The following is an 18,007-nucleotide window of genomic DNA, read 5'->3' as shown; positions in this document are numbered from 1 at the left end:
ATACATGATTTCCTAATTCTATAAGTATATAGTGTTTACCAGGGTTATGGAAGCAAGTTGCATGATATGACCATTATACACTAAAGCTTTTTTCTTACCATTTTTTTTTTTTTGAGATGACTAGTTTGTAAAATGATCTCAGTCTGTGTTTCTATATATTGATACATGGCAATCAAATAGATAAAATCTAATAGGGTTTTATATTGTTGAGGACATGAAAAATCAACTACAATCTATGTAGTAAAATCTAGACTGTAAACCTTAAGCTATTAATATTTTAGCATATCAACACACTAAAATTATCTTTGATATGTATATTTCTTATGTATCAGCATAGGTATACCCACACTTAGATTACTATTTTTATGTTAGTCATTATATTTTTTCTCTTTTTCAGGTAATGTTTCAAGGACTCTACAGCAATTTCTGGTATTGGACATATTCAAAATCTCTTCAACTTTTTCTATCCTGGTCCACTGTTCTGCTGCTTTAACTTGCTTGAGATCCCATCACGCATTTTACATGGTTTGCAATGGTTACATGAACGTTTGGGAAGTGGCATTTGTACCATCTCATACTTTATTCATGATGGCACTTTAGGAAAGTAATTTGGAAAAAGCTTCCAAAGCCTCATTTTTTAAAAAAATGAATCTTATTGTGAAGCTTCGGAGAAGTTTTCGAACATTGATTGTTCTCTTAGCCACCTTTTGCTTGGTGAGCATTGTCATCTCTGCCTATTTCCTCTACTCTGGCTATAAACAGGAAATGACACTTATTGAGACTACTGCAGAAGCAGGATGTACTGATGTTAAAATCCTACCTTACCGGTCAATGGAGCTGAAGACAGTTAAACCTATTGATACATCCAAAACTGACCCTATTGTCCTCCTGTTTGTGGAGAGCCAATACTCTCAACTTGGGCAAGATATTATTGCTATCTTGGAGTCCAGCCGATTTCAGCACCACATGGTCATTGCCCCTGGCAAGGGAGATATACCTCCTCTAACAGACAATGGCAAAGGGAAATATATTTTAGTTATTTATGAAAATATTCTGAAGTATGTTAGCATGGACTCATGGAATCGAGAGCTCTTAGAAAAATACTGTGTGGAATACAGTGTTAGTATAATTGGTTTTCATAAAGCCAATGAAAACAGCTCACCAAGTACACAGTTAAAAGGTTTTCCATTAAACCTTTTCAATAATCTAGCTCTAAAGGACTGTTTCGTCAACCCTCATTCTCCTTTGCTGCATATTACCAAAGCCCCCAAGGTTGAGAAAGGCCCTCTTCCTGGGGAAGACTGGACGATTTTCCAATATAATCATTCAACCTACCAGCCTGTACTCTTAACTGAATTACAGACAGAAAAATCCCTTTCATCCTTGTCCGGCAAACCACTCTATGCGACGGTGATTCAGGATCTGGGACTGCATGATGGAATTCAGCGAGTTCTTTTTGGCAACAACTTAAACTTTTGGCTGCACAAGCTCATCTTCATAGATGCCATCTCCTTCCTGTCAGGGAAGAGGCTGACCTTGTCTTTGGACAGGTATATCCTTGTGGACATTGATGATATCTTTGTTGGGAAGGAAGGAACAAGGATGAATGTCAAAGATGTGAAGGTAAGAACATTTATAAATAGCAATATTTTTTTTCTTTCACTAACTCTGTGGTATTGATAAAATACCATTTTGAATATTTTAGATTCCAAATTACTCAAAAATTTAAGATGCAGTAAGTTTGAGATAAAGTAAAAAAAAAAAAAAAAAAAAAAACCTTGAACTAAACCTTAACTATTCCTCCATTCCTTATCCACTCCTGAAATGCTTCTGAGGGGCATAAAATTAAAATACCCCAAAGTTTCTTTGATCTTAATCACTTGGTCTCTTAGGCTTTACCTGTTGGAGCTAGTACCCCATAGAACAGCCTTCTTTGCTCCACACATGTTGCAGTTTGTAGCAATGAGACGAAGACAGTCATGAAAATCCATCACTGGATGGATTCTCCTGCCCTACATGGGTTTGACAATGGTGCTTGAAATATAGGATAGAGAAGCAGCCCAAGTCTTTTCTATAACAAGTAAGCTTAGCGCTTGCTTATATGAAGTGTTCATATACTTGTAAATATAGATATGAACAAAACTAGTTTTATAGGGAATGTGGTATTAAACTTAGCCTCAGGAGGCTACCCTCTATTATCACATCACTTTAGGTAACAGTGTCATTGGGAGTACTTCTAAATTATGGTCAAGTTGACTGCAGTATAGCAAATTCACCCTGTGATTGCTATCAGATAAAGAAAAAGTCAAACATGTTTTACTAGTTTGGGCAGGTAATTCTGAGAAAAATTCCCTTTTTTTATTATCTTGATTCAACATTCTCACTTGTGTCTATCTTGTTTTATATATAATTAAATTCATTCTGTGAGCAAATGATTTTAGCAAACGTATAAACAAAAATAATAGGGCACAGCTTAGAATAATAAACTAACTAGAGATTGTTAAGATCATGTCATCTTTTTTGAATTTCTGCTATTAGGCATTTTATCCTTCAAAGATGAAACCTCAGTACTACTTCAAAATAACAGCTTTTCTACCCATCCTAATACTTCATGACCTTTATAATAAAATATCTCACTTTGGACATTGTTATAAAGAGATTAAGTGATCCATCTTGAATCCTGGCTAGATTTTCTGGGTTTTTTTTTTTTTTTCACATTTTGAGTCTTTACTATGTCTTTAAGTTAGTATAAATTCTACTTTTGTTTTAATTTTAAAGTCATAAACTTAAGGCAAGTTCATGTGGTGCAAATGGTTTTCTGAGTGATTCCTTTTCTGAAATCCTGAAAAGATTTTCCTAATTTTAATCTAATAAGCTATATGAATTGAAAAACTTCTTTATAACTCTTAACAAATTTTTCAGCTCTAATTCAACTATATCACTTATTCTCAACAGAAAAACAGAGAGCTATTTACCACTACTCATATAATTTTCAAGGATTACTGATGACTTTTTGAGTGACATAACCCCAAACAAAATAACAGAATACTGAAAATTTACAAAGGCTGGAGCAATGCCACAGGCAGATAATCATATAGTGTGTATAACTGTGCATTTGTTTACTATTTTTATATCCTACACACACATACACTCATACTCACAAGTGCCCAGGGTAAGTGTCACTTTGAAGAAAATCCTCTTTTTTGCCCCTTTGGGTGTTGTATCTGGCTCTCAGAACTATTAATCAAAGAATATCAGAAACTTGATTGGGACTGAAGTAACATGTTGGGTTACTTATAAGTCAATAAGGAAATGTTGTCTTTCAATATAAAAGTGATACTTTTAATCTTGGGCATTTGATTTCTCCTTTGACTATTATTTTTTGGGTAAAAATGATTTTGTGGCAAATGATCTCGAACTGTCCATAGAAAAGTTCTGCATTCTCCCTGTACTTCATCCTCATGTTCCTTTTCTGGCAGTATAACATTTCATTACACACTAATATGTGAGGAAAAGTCCATTCTCCCTGAAAAATCTCCCTGAATTTTCCAGAGCGAGGGTATTGGATGGCTGGTGAAATTTTTCTATATTATTCCAAATTAGAGAGTAGAGCTATTCTGTTCCTCCACAGGACAGTTTGAGGAAAGCTGGAGGGTTTCGTTTGAAAACTGTTGGTTATATGTGTGCTAAGAGCCTCCCTGGCCACTCTCACAATTAGACTGGGGCATAGAGCTGGGAGTAATTAAGAGCAAATTCAAACACAGCCTTGTCTGTAGCACCACCTCACTCTATGGACAAAAAATATATTAGCATATTATTATTTGAGTCATTTTTTCACTTTGAAATAGAGATTCTGGATCAAACTGCTGAAGAATTAGTATTTTTATGGCATAGAATTTGGTGCAGTGAAAACAATGCAGGTTTTTCAGTCTATATTCTTTCTATTAAATGATTCTGCCAGATAAACTACAAACTAGGTAAACTACAGTATATCTAGTTGTTTTTTTTTTTAGAAATTTGCATTTCATTGTTCCCTTATCTGACCAAAGTCACTGACATAGAAATTAATATGTCCTTTTCTAAGGGAAGCAAAATCAAGCTCAGACAATTAGAGTGACTGTCATCTGATTGTTAATAAAATTTCATTGTGTATCTAAAAACTCAAGATATCAGATAAATTTAATCTATAGAAACTTCCAGAAACTAATTGTATTTCTAAAGATTGTGAAATATTACCCATGGATGAAGTCAGAAAATATGGTCATGGTTTGTTTGTGTATGGTCCTCAAGGCAATCACAAAGCACTTCCTGTAAATCTAAAGCACTCAGCATGCTGACCTTAGGCTATAGAGGATGATGTCTTATATGCTTGAATTTATTCTTTCTTGCTTATGTTTAGTTTCACCGAACCAGGGTCTCCTGCATTTCAGGCAGACTCTACCATATGAGCTATCAAGAAAGCCCTTAATTATAAAGTTCATTACCAAAGTGATATCAGTTAGATGATGCAGCTTTTAGAGAAAGGTAAAAGGACCATTCTGATTATTAAACATTTAATGTTCGGTCTTCTTGAAGCCTGCTAACCGATTTCTATGAATAATATTTTATCCTTGGTTATAACACTTGATATAATCATAGAAGGGCTTCCCAGATGGCACTGGTGGCAAAGAACTGGTCTGCCAATGCAGAAAACGTAAGAGATGTGGGTTTGATCCCCTGGAGGAGGGCATGGCAACCCACTCCAGTATTTTGCCGGAACAATCCCATGGACAGAGGAGCCTGGAGGGCTACAGTCCATTGGATTGCAAAGAGTCAGACAAGTTAAGTGAAATGAAGTGAAAGTCACTCAGTCCTGTCTGCCTCTTTGCGACCCCGTGGGCTATACAGTCCATGGATTTCTCCAGGACAGAATGCTGGAATAGGTAGCCTTTCCCTTCTCCAGGGTATCTTCCCAACCCAGGGATTGGACCCAGGTCTCCCACTTTGCAGGCAGATTCTTTTCTGCCTGCAAGGGAGGCCACAAGGGAAGCCCAAGAATACTGTAGGGGGTAGCCTATCCCTTCTCTAGCAGATCTTCTTGACCTGGGAATCAAACCCGGATCTCCTGCATTGCAAGTGGATTCTTTACCAACTGAGCTATCAGGAAAGCCCAGATAAAACTGAAGCAAATTAGCGCACACACATACCCATAGAAATTTGAGAGAATTGAGAAGATATGTTCTTTTTTCATAGTTTACTTAAGACAGAATAATTGCTCTTTCTTGATGCGGGTTTTTAAAAACCTTGAACATGGTGAATATAGGTTTTCACACTGGCAACAAAATGAAACTTATTATTGATGCTACCAATACTTCTGTGACTTTCATCAATTCTGTTGACATGTCATTATTTCCTCTGTTGGCAAGCAAACATCATTACTAGCATTTTTATATGTCTTTATATTTATTGAGAACATTCATCCACTTAGTCTCTGGATATTTACTGTATATAAGTTCTAAGTTCTGTCGTGTCTGACTCTTTGCAACCCCATGGACTGCAGCACACCAGGCCTCCCTGTCCATCACCAACTCCCGGAGTTCACTGAGACTCACGTCCATCGAGTCAGTGATGCCATCCAGCCATCTCATACTCTGTCCTCCCCTTCTCCTCCTGCCCCCAATCCTTCCCAGCATTAGAGTGTTTTACAATGAGTCAACTCTTCACATGAGGTGGCCAAAGTACTGGAGTTTCAGCTTTAGCATCATTCCTTCCAAAGAAATCCCAGGGCTGATCTCCTTCAGAATGGACTGGTTGGATCTCCTTGCAGTCCAAGGGACTCTCAAGAGTCTTCTCCAACACCACAGTTCAAAAGCATCAATTCTTCGGCACTCAGCCTTCTTCACAGTCCACTCTCACATCCATACATGACCACAGGAAAAACCATAGCCTTGACTAGACGAACCTTTGTTGGCAAAGTAATGTCTCTGTTTCTGGATATGCTATCTAGGTTGGTCATAACTTTCCTTCCAGGGAGCAAGCGTCTTTTAATTTCATGGCTGCAGTCACCATCTGCAGTGATTTTGGAGCCCAGAAAAACAAAGTCTGACACTGTTTCCACTGTTTCCCCCTCTATTTCCCATGAAGTAATGGGACCGGATGCCATGATCTTCGTTTTCTGAATGTTGAGCTTTAAGCCAACTTTTTCACTCTCCACTTTCACTTTCATCAAGAGGCTTTTTAGTTCTGCTTCACTTTCTGCCATAAGGGTGGTGTCATCTGCATATCTGAGGTTATTGATATTTCTCCCAGCAATCTTGATTCCAGCTTGTGTTTCTTCAAGTCCAGCGTTTCTCATGATGTACTCTGCATAGAAGTTAAATAAGCAGGGTGACAATATACAGCCTTGACGTACTCCTTTTCCTATTTGGAACCAGTCTGCTGTTCCATGTCCAGTTCTAACTGTTACTTCCTGACCTGCATACAAATTTCTCAAGAGGCAGATCAGGTGGTCTGGTATTCCCATCTCATTCAGAATTTTCCACAGTTTATTGTGATCCACACAGTCAAAGGCTTTGGCATAGTGATACATCTAATTATATCCCAGCATACATAAGAGGAAACCTTAGACATAATATAAAAACATTATACTGACAATTATTATACTGTTTTTTAACTGATAAGTACAGAAATAATTAGTCTCAGAATTGACTTACTATTTAAGACCTTAAAAAACAATAATTTAAGGATAGATTTGAGCTTTGTCTCTAAAGAAGTTATATGTATATTTTTAAAGAGAGACAAAACTAGTGGGAAAAAGAAAATCTCTGTTGTAGACCTGAAGTCCAAAATAAGTGGTTAATAGGCTGATTCATTTTACTTTTTCCCCCACATATTGCTTTTAATAGATCTGTACCTAGACTGTTACTAAAGTTTGATCCAGATAAAGCAATTTACTAATGTCTTAATTTAGATTTTTTACACATTTAAATGACTACATATTTCTTACATTGAAAACCCTATGTTCAAAGATTTATAGCACAAAGGTAATAAATTGTGCAAATTGAATGACTAAAATGGAGAAGCTAAATTAATAGATGTAAAGGAACAACTTAATAGAGGGTCTTGAAGTTCAGGGAAATGAGTTTTGATTAGTTCCAATACCTACTTAAAAGCCGTCTTACAATAAGAAAATGACCTCATAAAAATATTTGAGGTTTCCATTATTAATGTAAATATCTAAATAAAATCCTAGTTTAAAGTTTTATAAGAATTACAATGTTTAACAGAAACCAGATTACTATGAGTAGGAAAGAAGAAATCTATCCTAGAATTTGAAACTTTTGTTATTGCTTTTAATAAGGGTTAGATGAGATACAGAAAAAAAAAAATCCCATGATACCTAAAGAAGTGATGTAAGAAAATAGAAAATTATTGATGCTATGAACATCTACACAGAGGGCTACATTGGCAATTGAAAAGATGAGCTTACTAACATTCAACTAACATTGAAATGGGTTTGTTATATTTGACAAATTAATACAAAAGCATTTTTAAAAGAATCCTTGATATCTTTGGAGTCACAGTTATAAAGAGGAGGCTAAAAGAAAATGCTGGTATGTGGTAGATGGAATCCAGATATGATACATCATCAGGCAGTATAAATTTAGCAAAGCAGAACAGTCCAGGCAGCAGGAACTGGGTGGATGGGCCGTTGGAATCAAGCAAGCATCATTTCAAAGTTCCTGGGCAGTTTCCAGGCAGGTGAGTCAGTGTGCACTCGGCCAGTGTAGCGTCAGACCTAGGCAGTGGCTCGGGCAGATGGGGGAAGGCAGTTCTCAAGATACTTCATGGCAAGAATGAGTGGGTCGGGGTTTGTGGGCATGTCTTCTTTCTGAAAAAAGAAAAAAAAAAAAGTACATGGGTAGAGGCCTGGGCATAGAGGAAGCGTGGGGTTTGACATCATGGAGTTTGGCAGAGAGCATGACAGAGACCTCGGAAGGCAACAGCTCAGTCACAACAACAGTCCTCTAATGCAGAGAGGGGCCATTAGCAAGACGTGTGAAGCTGCAGCCCTGACACTGGCTCAGACTCTAAATCTTCAGGAAGAATTGCATTTAGAACTTACTTAAGATGCCCAGGTGCAAAAACGTCGATGTACTATTTGAAGACACTCAGTGAGCTCAAAAGGAAAAGCAGATACTACCAAAGGTTTATAATAGGAATGATCCATTTTCTATATAAACGTAGAGAAAATTACTGTCAATTCAAATGTTTTATTTTATTTATTTTTCAGCTGGGTAATTTTATATTTTGTTTTTTAAAATGTTTATACAGCTTTTTAAAGTTTACTTTCCCTCTAAGGAATTACAAAATTTTGGTTCTGTTCCCCATGTTGTACAGTACATCCTTGAGCCTACCTTACAACCTGCAGTTTATACCTCACACTTACCGCTGTTACTGTCCTTCACTCCCCTCCCCACTGTAAACCACTAATTTCTTCTCTTTATCTGTATCTGTTTCTTTATTTTATATTCACGTTTGTTGTATATTTTAGATTCCACATATGCATGCTATCATAAAGTATCCGTCTTTTTCTGACTTATTTCAATTATCATAATAGCCTCCAAGTCCATTCATGTTGCTGCAAATGGAAAAATTCCATTCTCTCTTATGGCTGAGTAGTTTCCCACAATGTGTGTGTCTATATATATATAACATCTACTTTATTCATTCATCTGTTGATAGACATTTAGGACATTTAGGTAGCTTCCATATCTTGGAAGTTGTAAATAATGCTGCCATGAATATTAAAGAAAGAAAGTGAAGTCGCTCAGTTATGTCTGACTCTTGTGACCCCATGGACTTCAGCCCACCAGGCTCCTCCTTCCATGGGATTTTCCAGCCAAGAGTACTGCAGTGGGTTTCTATTTCCTTCTCCAGGGGATCTTCCTGACCTAGGGATCGAACCTGGGTCTCCCGCATTGTAGGCAGACGCTTTACTGTCTGAGATGCATTTAAAATGTTTTTGTAAGTAGAGTTTGGCTTGACTGGAAAGAGAAGCTACCTATGAATATTTTGGCAAAGTCAATAATGACTTCAGTACACTAGGAAGAAGGCAGCCACTGTACAGTATGTATGTAATAATTTTTCTTCCTTCATTTAAAATCTCAATATAAATATCCTACTTTTTTTTTTCTTCTGAATCCTTTCAAGTGGCCATATATTTAACTTTGTCAATGGAAGTAAAAAGTATTATTTCAAAAAAATTCCTTTATGGAAGCAAATAGGGTTTGTCTCCACTTTTAAAAAATTGCCCCAATTATGTAAAAGTACATATTTAAATGATAAGAATTAAAAAAGGATAAAAATATACACCAGTAATATCTCTTCAAAATTGACTATTCAATTAAACACACTTGCAGTTTGTATAATAGCTTCAGTTCAGTTCAGTTGCTCAGTCATGTCCAACTCTTTGCGACCCCATGAAGCACAGTACACCAGGCCTCCCTGTCCATCACCATCTCCCGGAGTTCACTGAGACTCACGTCCATCGAGTCAGTGATGCCATCCAGCCATCTCATCCTCTGTCATCCCCTTCTCCTCTTGCCCCCAATCCCTCCCAGCATCAGAGTCTTTTCCAATGAGTCAACTCTTCGCATGAGGTGGCCAAAGTACTGGAGTTTCAGCTTTAGCATCATTCCTTCCAAAGAAATCCCAGGGCTGATCTCCTTCAGAATGGACTGGTTGGATCTCCTTGCAGTCCAAGGGACTCTCAAGAGTCTTCTCCAACACCACAGTTCAAAAGCGTCAATTCTTTGGTGCTCAGCTTTCTTCACAGTTCAACTCTCGCATCCGTACATGACCACAGGAAAAACCATAGCCTTGACTAGACGAAACTTTGTTGGCAAAGTAATGTCTCTGCTTTTGAATATACTATGTAGGTTGGTCATAACTTTTCTTCCAAGGAGTAAGCGTCTTTTAATTTCGTGGTGCAGTCACCATCTGCAGTGATTTTGAAGCCCCAAAAAACAAAGTCTGACACTGTTTCCATTGTTTCCCCCTCTATTTCCCATGAAGTGATGGGACAAGATGCCATGATGTTCATTTTCTGAATGTTGAGTTTTAAGCCAACTTTTTCACTCTCCACTTTAACTTTCATCAAGAGGCTTTTTATTTTTTTTATTTATCATTATTTATTTTTTCTTTCTTTCTTTTTTTTTAATTAATTTTATTTTATTTTTAAACCTTACATAATTGTATTAGTTTTGCCAAATATCAAAATGAATCCACCACGGGTATACATGTGTTCCCCATCCTGGACCCTCCTCCCTCCTCCCTCCCCATACCATCCCTCTGGGTCGTCCCAGTGCACCAGCCCCAAGCATCCAGCATCGTGCATTGAACCTGGACTGGCATCTCGTTTCATACATGACATTTCACATGTTTCAATGCCATTCTCCCAAATCTTCCCACCCTCTCCCTCTCCCACAGAGTCCATAAGACTGTTCTATACATCAGTGTCTCTTTTGCTGTCTTGCATACAGGGTTATCGTTACCATCTTTCTAAATTCCATATATGTGCGTTAGTATACTGTATTGGTGTTTTTCCTTCTGGCTTACTTCACTCTGTATAATAGGCTCCAGTTTCATCCACCTCATTAGAACTGATTCAAATGTATTCTTTTTAATGGCTGAGTAATACTCCATTGTGTATATGTACCACAGCTTTCTTATCCATTCATCTGCTGATGGACATCTAGGTTGCTTCCATGTCCTGGCTATTATAAACAGTGCTGCGATGAACATTGGGGTACACGTGTCTCTAGTTCCTCTTCACTTTCTGCCGTAAGGGTGGTGCCATCAGCATATCTGAGGTTATTGATATTTCTCCCGGCAATCTGTATATTAATACACTCTAATTCAGTGTTCACATCACTTATTTCTCACCTATGAGCTCTGTATATTATTTTTCATTATAGAATTTACACAAATATGTGAAATATCTGGCTCTTGATTTCAGTAGTATAAGTAAGACATTCATAATTATCAACATTACAAGGCAAAGTACAATATATGCCATTACAAAATTACTATGGACAATGAGAACAAAGAAAGAGAAACCATATTTCTTCTAGGAATTAGGGATATTTCTTGGAGGAGGTGACACTTGAGTGTTCTGTGATGGTTTGACAGAACAGTAGCCAATCAAAATGGGGAAGTAGATTCTTGGCTAGTAGGTCAGCCCAAGCTAAGATTTGGCTGAGACTATGAGGACAAATGATATGTTGCTTGTGTTAGTTGGATGATAAAGTAAATAAGAAATAGTAGTGGAACTAAATGCTGAAGATTTGTTTGTGGCCATATTATGGAGCTCTCTGGGCAGAATGCCATTTGAATCATTGAAGATTTTAAGCCAAAAAGTGACATGATCAGATGTAGGGTTGAAGAAAAATATATTATTTGAGTCAGGGAGATGCTTTTGAGAAGATCTGTAAAAGAGCCAATTACAACAAGACAGACATAATAATTATTGCACATTTTAAAATAGCATTTATTTAAGATATTAAAAGACACTGAGCACTGGACTAGTCATTAACAAGCAGTATATCATTTAATGGGGGCGTCCCTGGCAGCTCAGGGGTAAAGAATCCACATGCAGTGTAGACATGCAGCAAGAGACACGAGTTGGATTCCTGGGTAGGGAAGATCTCCTGGAGTGGGAGATGGCAGCCCACTTCAATATTCTTGCTGGGAAATCCCATGGACAGAGGAGCCTGGCAGGCTTCTGTCCATGGGGTCGCAAAGAGTTGGACACCTCTGAGCAACTGAGCACAAAGCACATATCATTTATTAAAACAACATTGAGAAGAAATATTTTGTATATTTTCTGAATGAATAAAATGAGGCTTAGCAGTATCAATACTCAGCTACCCAATAAGTGGCAGATCAAACACAGACTATTTTGTCCTGAACATTTAAGCTCTCTTTTAGAATCCAATGCCTTGTTTGGGTTTCATTCTGGGCATCTGTTCTTACTAGTCAGCCTGGAACATGTTTGAAAACTTATCCACTTCTCAAATTGCAGATCTGTGTAAACAATGTAAACCAACACAATTCTCAGAGTTGTGATGAGCACTGAATGAGATAGGGATGAGAACGTTGCTTGGACAGAGCTTGGCTGGTTAGATTGACACAGCTTGGTGGCAGTCAGGATAAAAAGGGGAGAATGGGAGAGACCACGTAGAACTGACATGTCTTGGGCACATGCTCAATGAAGGAGCAGAAAAGAAGGTGCAAATGCTATAGTATTATGAGTTTTAGCCTGAGCGTGTCCATAAACATGCAGAATTGGACAGAGGAAATGGTGCCAGGAAGATAAGAAGTTTGGTTTAAGGTCTAATGACATGAGACATTAAGATATAAGAAACCCCTCAACTTCTCTCTTGGTATGGGGAAGAAAGCCTAAAACAGTAAATATTGGTAGTCCTCAGGAAAATTAAAAGAATGCCTAACTGGGAACAACACTGTTCATGCAGCAGGAAAAGCACAGTCTTTCATTGGGAATTTGGTGTTTTGAAACTGTTTCCTTCTTATTTATGAACCTTTGATTAACAAGAACTGCAATAGGATCCCCTCCTAATTGATTGTGACATGTACCAAATGATGCTGTCTCATAAATATCCCTCATAAATATATCATGTGCAATGATATGTAGGAGTTGAGTATTAAATGAACAAAGAAACTAAAGCTGCATTTTTAGTTATTGTGCCCAGAAATTATAGTCTATTCAGAGCATTTTATTTTTTACGTATTTATTTTCTTGGTGACATCATTTATTGTGTACATGGCTCTTTTTTGTTAGAAATGAGGCTTTTAGAAGCATACTTTCATTTAAACCTACTTTCAGCATATCAATCAATTATCATTACTTTAAAAAGCATATTTTAAAATAAGATTTATTACCAAGTATAATAATTTTCTGTTTAGGACATTTTTAAAGCTTTTCATATATAAATTCAGTTTTAATTTAAAATTAGACATGTCCTGAATTCATTCACACTCAAAACAAGCTAGAGCATAATGGATCTAACACTAACTTGAGTGCTCACTTTGTTAGTTCATAGTGTAAAATAATTACTGAGCAGAGAGCAGTCTCTTGACACGCCAGGAAAGTACACAATTACAGTCCATGCAGCTCCATTTTGATGCTTCAGATATAACAACTGTCTCCATGGGAAAGAGGAGATGTTAGAAAATACTTTGGTAAGGGCAACCAAGCTGGACACCTCCCAACAAAGTAGAAAACAACCTCTATTAGAGCCCTTCAATCTTATGGTTAATGCCTTAAAAGCCCCAGGGGTAAACACAGGGAGTGTTTTCTGATTGGTTTTATATATTTTGTCATTCTCTGTGATTATCTAAATAGTGATTAATTAATTAGCCAATTAATTGGCTCAGAGTATAATAAGCCTCTTTAGCCTAGGCAGCAGTGCTATTAATAATAATCACTGAAATATACTACAAATGGTTTCATATCTGAAGAATGACTGACAAGAAAAGCAAAGTAAAAACTTGCTCCTTTTATACTCCCTGTAGAAATACTCATTATATTTTGAAATATATCAAATTATCATGGAGAAGAGCACCTTGGTTATAAAATCTTGTAGCAGGTAGAATATACTATTGTTGTTATTATCATTATTATTATTCAGATAACAGATTAAGCTGTGAAGGCAGTCACAGACATTGTGTTTTATTTTCATTCAACCAATCACTTTTTATGAATACTCTGAGTTTTGCTCTGGAGCTCTTTGCTGGGATTGACAATTTCTACCCACTACTCTTTTCTACTTCTTTTAATTGAAATATACTTGACATATAATATGTGAGTTTCAGGTGTACTACCCAGTGATTTGATATTTGCATGCTTTACAAAATGATCACCACAAGAAGTCCAGTAACCATCATTAAAGTTATCCTTTTCTGTGGTGCACAAGCTTTTTATTGAAGTGGCTTCCCTTGTTATGCAGTGTGTACTCCAGGCACACAAGCTTCAGTAGTTTTGGTACACAGGCTTAGTTGCTCTGCAATATAAGGGATCTTCCTGGACCAGCAATTGAACCCATGTCCCCTGCATTGGCAGGCGGATTCTTAACCACTGGACCACCACAGGGAAGTCCTCACATATTCTTAAAGTGTAATATTTTAAAATGAAAGTCACTCAGTCACGTCCTGCCAGGCTCCTCTCTCCATGGAGTTCTCCAGGCCAGAACACTGGAGTGGGTAGCTGTTCCCTTCTCCAGGGGATCTTCCCAAACCAGGGTTGAACCCTGGTCTCCCACACTGCAGGTGGATTCTTTACCTGCTGAGCCACCAGGAAAGCTCAAGAATACTGGAGTGTGTAGTCTATTCCTTCTCCAGCAGATCTACCCAACCCAGGAATTGAACCGGGGTCTCCTGCATTATAGGCAGATTCTTTACCAGCTGAGCTACACTCAACTGAAAATCACTTAAAATGCCAACTTAAAGGATAAAATTTGCTTATTTTGTTTATAAGTTATCAGTTCAGTTCAGTCACTCAGTTGTGTCTGACTCTTTGTGACCCCATGAATCGCAGCATGCCAGGCATCCCTGTCCATCACCAACTCTCGAAGTTCAATCAGACTCACGTCCATCAAGGTCAGTGATGCCATCCAGCCATCTCATCCTCTGTCTTCCCCTTCTCCTCCTGCCCCCAATCCCTCCCAGCATCAGTCTTTTCCAATGAATCAACTTTTCGCATGAGATGGCCAAAGTACTAGAGTTTCAGCTTTAGCATCATTCCTTCCAAAGAAATCCCAGGGCTGATCTCCTTCAGAATGGACTGGTTGGATCTCCTTGCAGTCCAAGGGACTCTCAAGAGTCTTCTCCAATGCCACAGTTCAAAAGCATCAATTCTTTGGCACTCAGCTTTCTTCACAGTCCACTCTCACATCCATACATGACCACTGGAAAAACCGTAGCCTTGACTAGACAGATCTTTGTTGGCAAAGTAGTCTCTGCTTTTGAATATGCTGTCTAGGTTGGTCATAACTTTCCTTCCAAGGAGTAAGCGTCTTTTAATTTCATGATTGCAATCACCTTCCACAGTGATTTTGAAGCCCTCAAAATTAAAGTCTGACACTGTTTCCACTGTTTCCCCCTCTATTTCCCATGAAGTGATGGGACCAGATGCCATGATCTTTGTTTTCTGAATGTTGAGCTTTAAGCCAACTTTTTCACTCCCCGCTTTCACCTTTGTCAAGAGGCCTTTTAGTTCCTCTTCACTTTCTGCCATAAGGGTGGTGTCATCTGCATATCTGAGGTTATTGATATTTCTCCCGGCAATCTTGATTCCAGCTTGTGCTTCTTCCAGCCCAGCATTTCTCATGATGTACTCTGCATATAAGTTAAATAAGCAGGGTGACAATATACAGCCTTGATGTACTCCTTTTCCTATTTGGAACCAGTCTGTTGTTCCATGTCCAGTTCTAACTGTTGCTTCCTGACCTGCATATAGGTTCCTCAAGAGGCAGGTCAGGTGGTCTGGTATTCCCATCTCTTTCAGAATTTTCCACAGTTTATTGTGATCCACACAGTCAAAGGCTTTGGCATAGTCAATAAAGCAGAAATAGATGTTTTTCTGGAACTCTCTTGCTTTTTCCATGATCCAGCGGATGTTGGCAATTTGATCTCTGGTTCCTCTCCCTTTTCTAAAACCAGCTTGAACATCAGGAAGTTCACGGTTCACGTATTGCTGAAGCCTGGCTTGGAGAATTTTGAGCATTACTTTACTAGCGTGTGAGATGAGTGCAATTGTGTGGTAGTTTGAGCATTCTTTGGCATTGGCTTTCTTTGGGATTAGAATGAAAACTGTCCTTTTCCAGTCCTGTCACCACTGCTGAGTTTTCCAAATTTGCTGGCCATATTGAGTACAGCACTTTCACAGCATCATCTTTCAGGATTTGAAACAACTCAACTGGAATTCTATCACTTCCACTAGCTTTGTTCATAGTGAAGCTTTCCAAGGCCCACTTCACTTCACATTGCAAGATATCTGGCTCTAGGTGAGTGATCATACCATCATGATTATCTGGGTCATGAAGATCTTTTTTGTACAGTTCTTCTGTGTATTCTTGCCACCTCTTCTTAATATCTTCTGCTTCTGTTAGGTCCATACCATTTCTGTCCTTTATCGAGCCCATCTTTGCATGAAATGTTCCCTTTGTATCTCTAATTTTCTTGAAGAAATCTCTAGTCTTTCCCATTCTGTTTTTTTCCTCTATTTCTTTGCATTGATCGCCGAAGAAGGCTTTCTTATCTCTTCTTGCTATTCTTTGGAACTCTGCATTCAGATGCTTATATCTTTCCTTTTCTCCTTTGCTTTTTGCTTCTCTTCTTTTCACAGCTATTTGTAAGGCCTCCCCAGACAGCCGTTTTGCTTTTTTGTATTTCTTTTCCATGGTAGTTTGTCTAATTTGTTTAATTATTTTAAGGAATTTTTGCTTTTATACATGCTGTATTTGATGTACAATTAAAGGAAAAGTAACATTTTGAAGGTGGAGACATCTTTGTATGAAATATTGTTTATGGAAAAAAAAACATATTAGTCCTTGTCATACAAAATCCCAAATATATACTAGCCCCTGAAACAATATTTAATAGTATATAAGATGGACTCTCACAATTGGTTCTCTGTTTCTCCCCACAATCAAGACATAAAATTTAAATTACCCGATGTGTTTCAAATATTACATTTCTATCCCATTTGAGTATTTTAAATAAAATTTTATTTTCCATTGCATAACTAATATGTAAATTTTGTTTTTAAGTTTCTTAGACTGTTGATAATAGTTTGTGTAATTGCAATTAAAGCTTTTATGATGCTTAAAAAATGCATCCTTGACTTCTCAAAGTACACACTGTATTTTCACAGAGTAAAGGAAGTTACAGTAATATAATGGAAATACCATAAATTGCTCTCTCTTTCAAAACGTTAGACTAAATTAAGACGTAAGAATGTTCCTACTGAGAAGTGTTTATTTTGAAACTTTTTTTTTTCAAATGGCACAAATAAAGAAACGACCTAGCAAATTCTGCAGAATGAAATAGGAAGACTTTGCTTGACAACTGTGCAGCAACACTCTGGAGTGTAAGTGAATTTCATTTGAATGATTTGTGTACCAAAATAGCCACTATTACCATATCATGTTTGTCACTTATTATTGGAGAAGACTCTTGAGAGTCCCTTGGACTGCAAGGAGATCCAACCAGTCCATTTTAAAGGAGATCAGTCCTGGGTGTTCTTTGGAAGGACTGATGCTAAAGCTGAAACTCCAATACTTTGGCCACCTCATGCGAAGAGTTGACTCATTGGAAAAGACTCTGATGCTAGGAGGGATTGGGGGCAGGAGGAGAAGGGGACGACAGAGGATGAGATGGCTGGATGGCATCACCAACTCGATGGACATGAGTTTGGGCTCTGGGAGTTGGTGATGGATGGACAGGGAGGCCTGGTGTGCTGCAATTCATGGGGTCGCAAAGAGTCGGACATGACTGAGTGACTGAACTGAACTGAACTGAACAAGCATGTTTATAGGATATAAACAATAAAGAAAATTTTTTCAAGGAAATAAAGAATAAGTATGAAAGGAACATCTGAGGGAAGACAAGAGCACTTGAAATAACAGAATTTTAGAGGTTTAGTGGGAATAACTCAAGAAAAGACAAGCCAAGTAGCTTCTTTACTGAAGTTTTAGAGCGAGCTCACCTAATAAGGTGAGTTCCAAGAACTGTTATAAAAGTTTGAAGATTTCTTGTGACTGCTCCTTATGTGCCCTTGTAGAATTTGTTTTTCTTGGTTAGTTAAAAAGCTTAGAAAACTTGGAAATGTTTGTGACTGATTCCCATGCTGGCTCAGCCGGTAAAGAATCTGCCTGCAGCTCAGGAAGCCCAGGTTCAATCCTCAGGTTGGGAAGAACCCCTGAAGAAGGGAATGGCTACCCACTCC

General features: G+C 37.8%; 1 protein-coding gene across 1 annotated transcript in view; it reads left to right on the top strand.

Annotated features, from left to right (window-relative positions):
- The first annotated feature begins 645 nt into the window (after positions 1-645).
- The window catches only part of LOC147371185 (N-heparan sulfate sulfotransferase 4), a 132,222-nt gene continuing 114,860 nt past the window's right edge, over positions 646-18,007 (top strand). The window contains exon 1 of the mRNA XM_086407343.1: positions 646-1,623. Coding sequence (XP_086263469.1) covers positions 646-1,623 — 978 coding nt within the window. The remainder of the gene's footprint in view (positions 1,624-18,007) is intronic.

This window comes from Bos grunniens, chromosome 6 (assembly GCF_055505025.1).
Source record: "Bos grunniens cultivar Pamir isolate PY7600 chromosome 6, Bosgru_T2T1.0, whole genome shotgun sequence".
Classification (NCBI taxonomy): domain Eukaryota; kingdom Metazoa; phylum Chordata; class Mammalia; order Artiodactyla; family Bovidae; genus Bos; species Bos grunniens.
The sequence above is the reverse complement of the archived record's forward strand: the minus strand, read 5'-3'. Positions and strand labels throughout refer to the sequence as shown.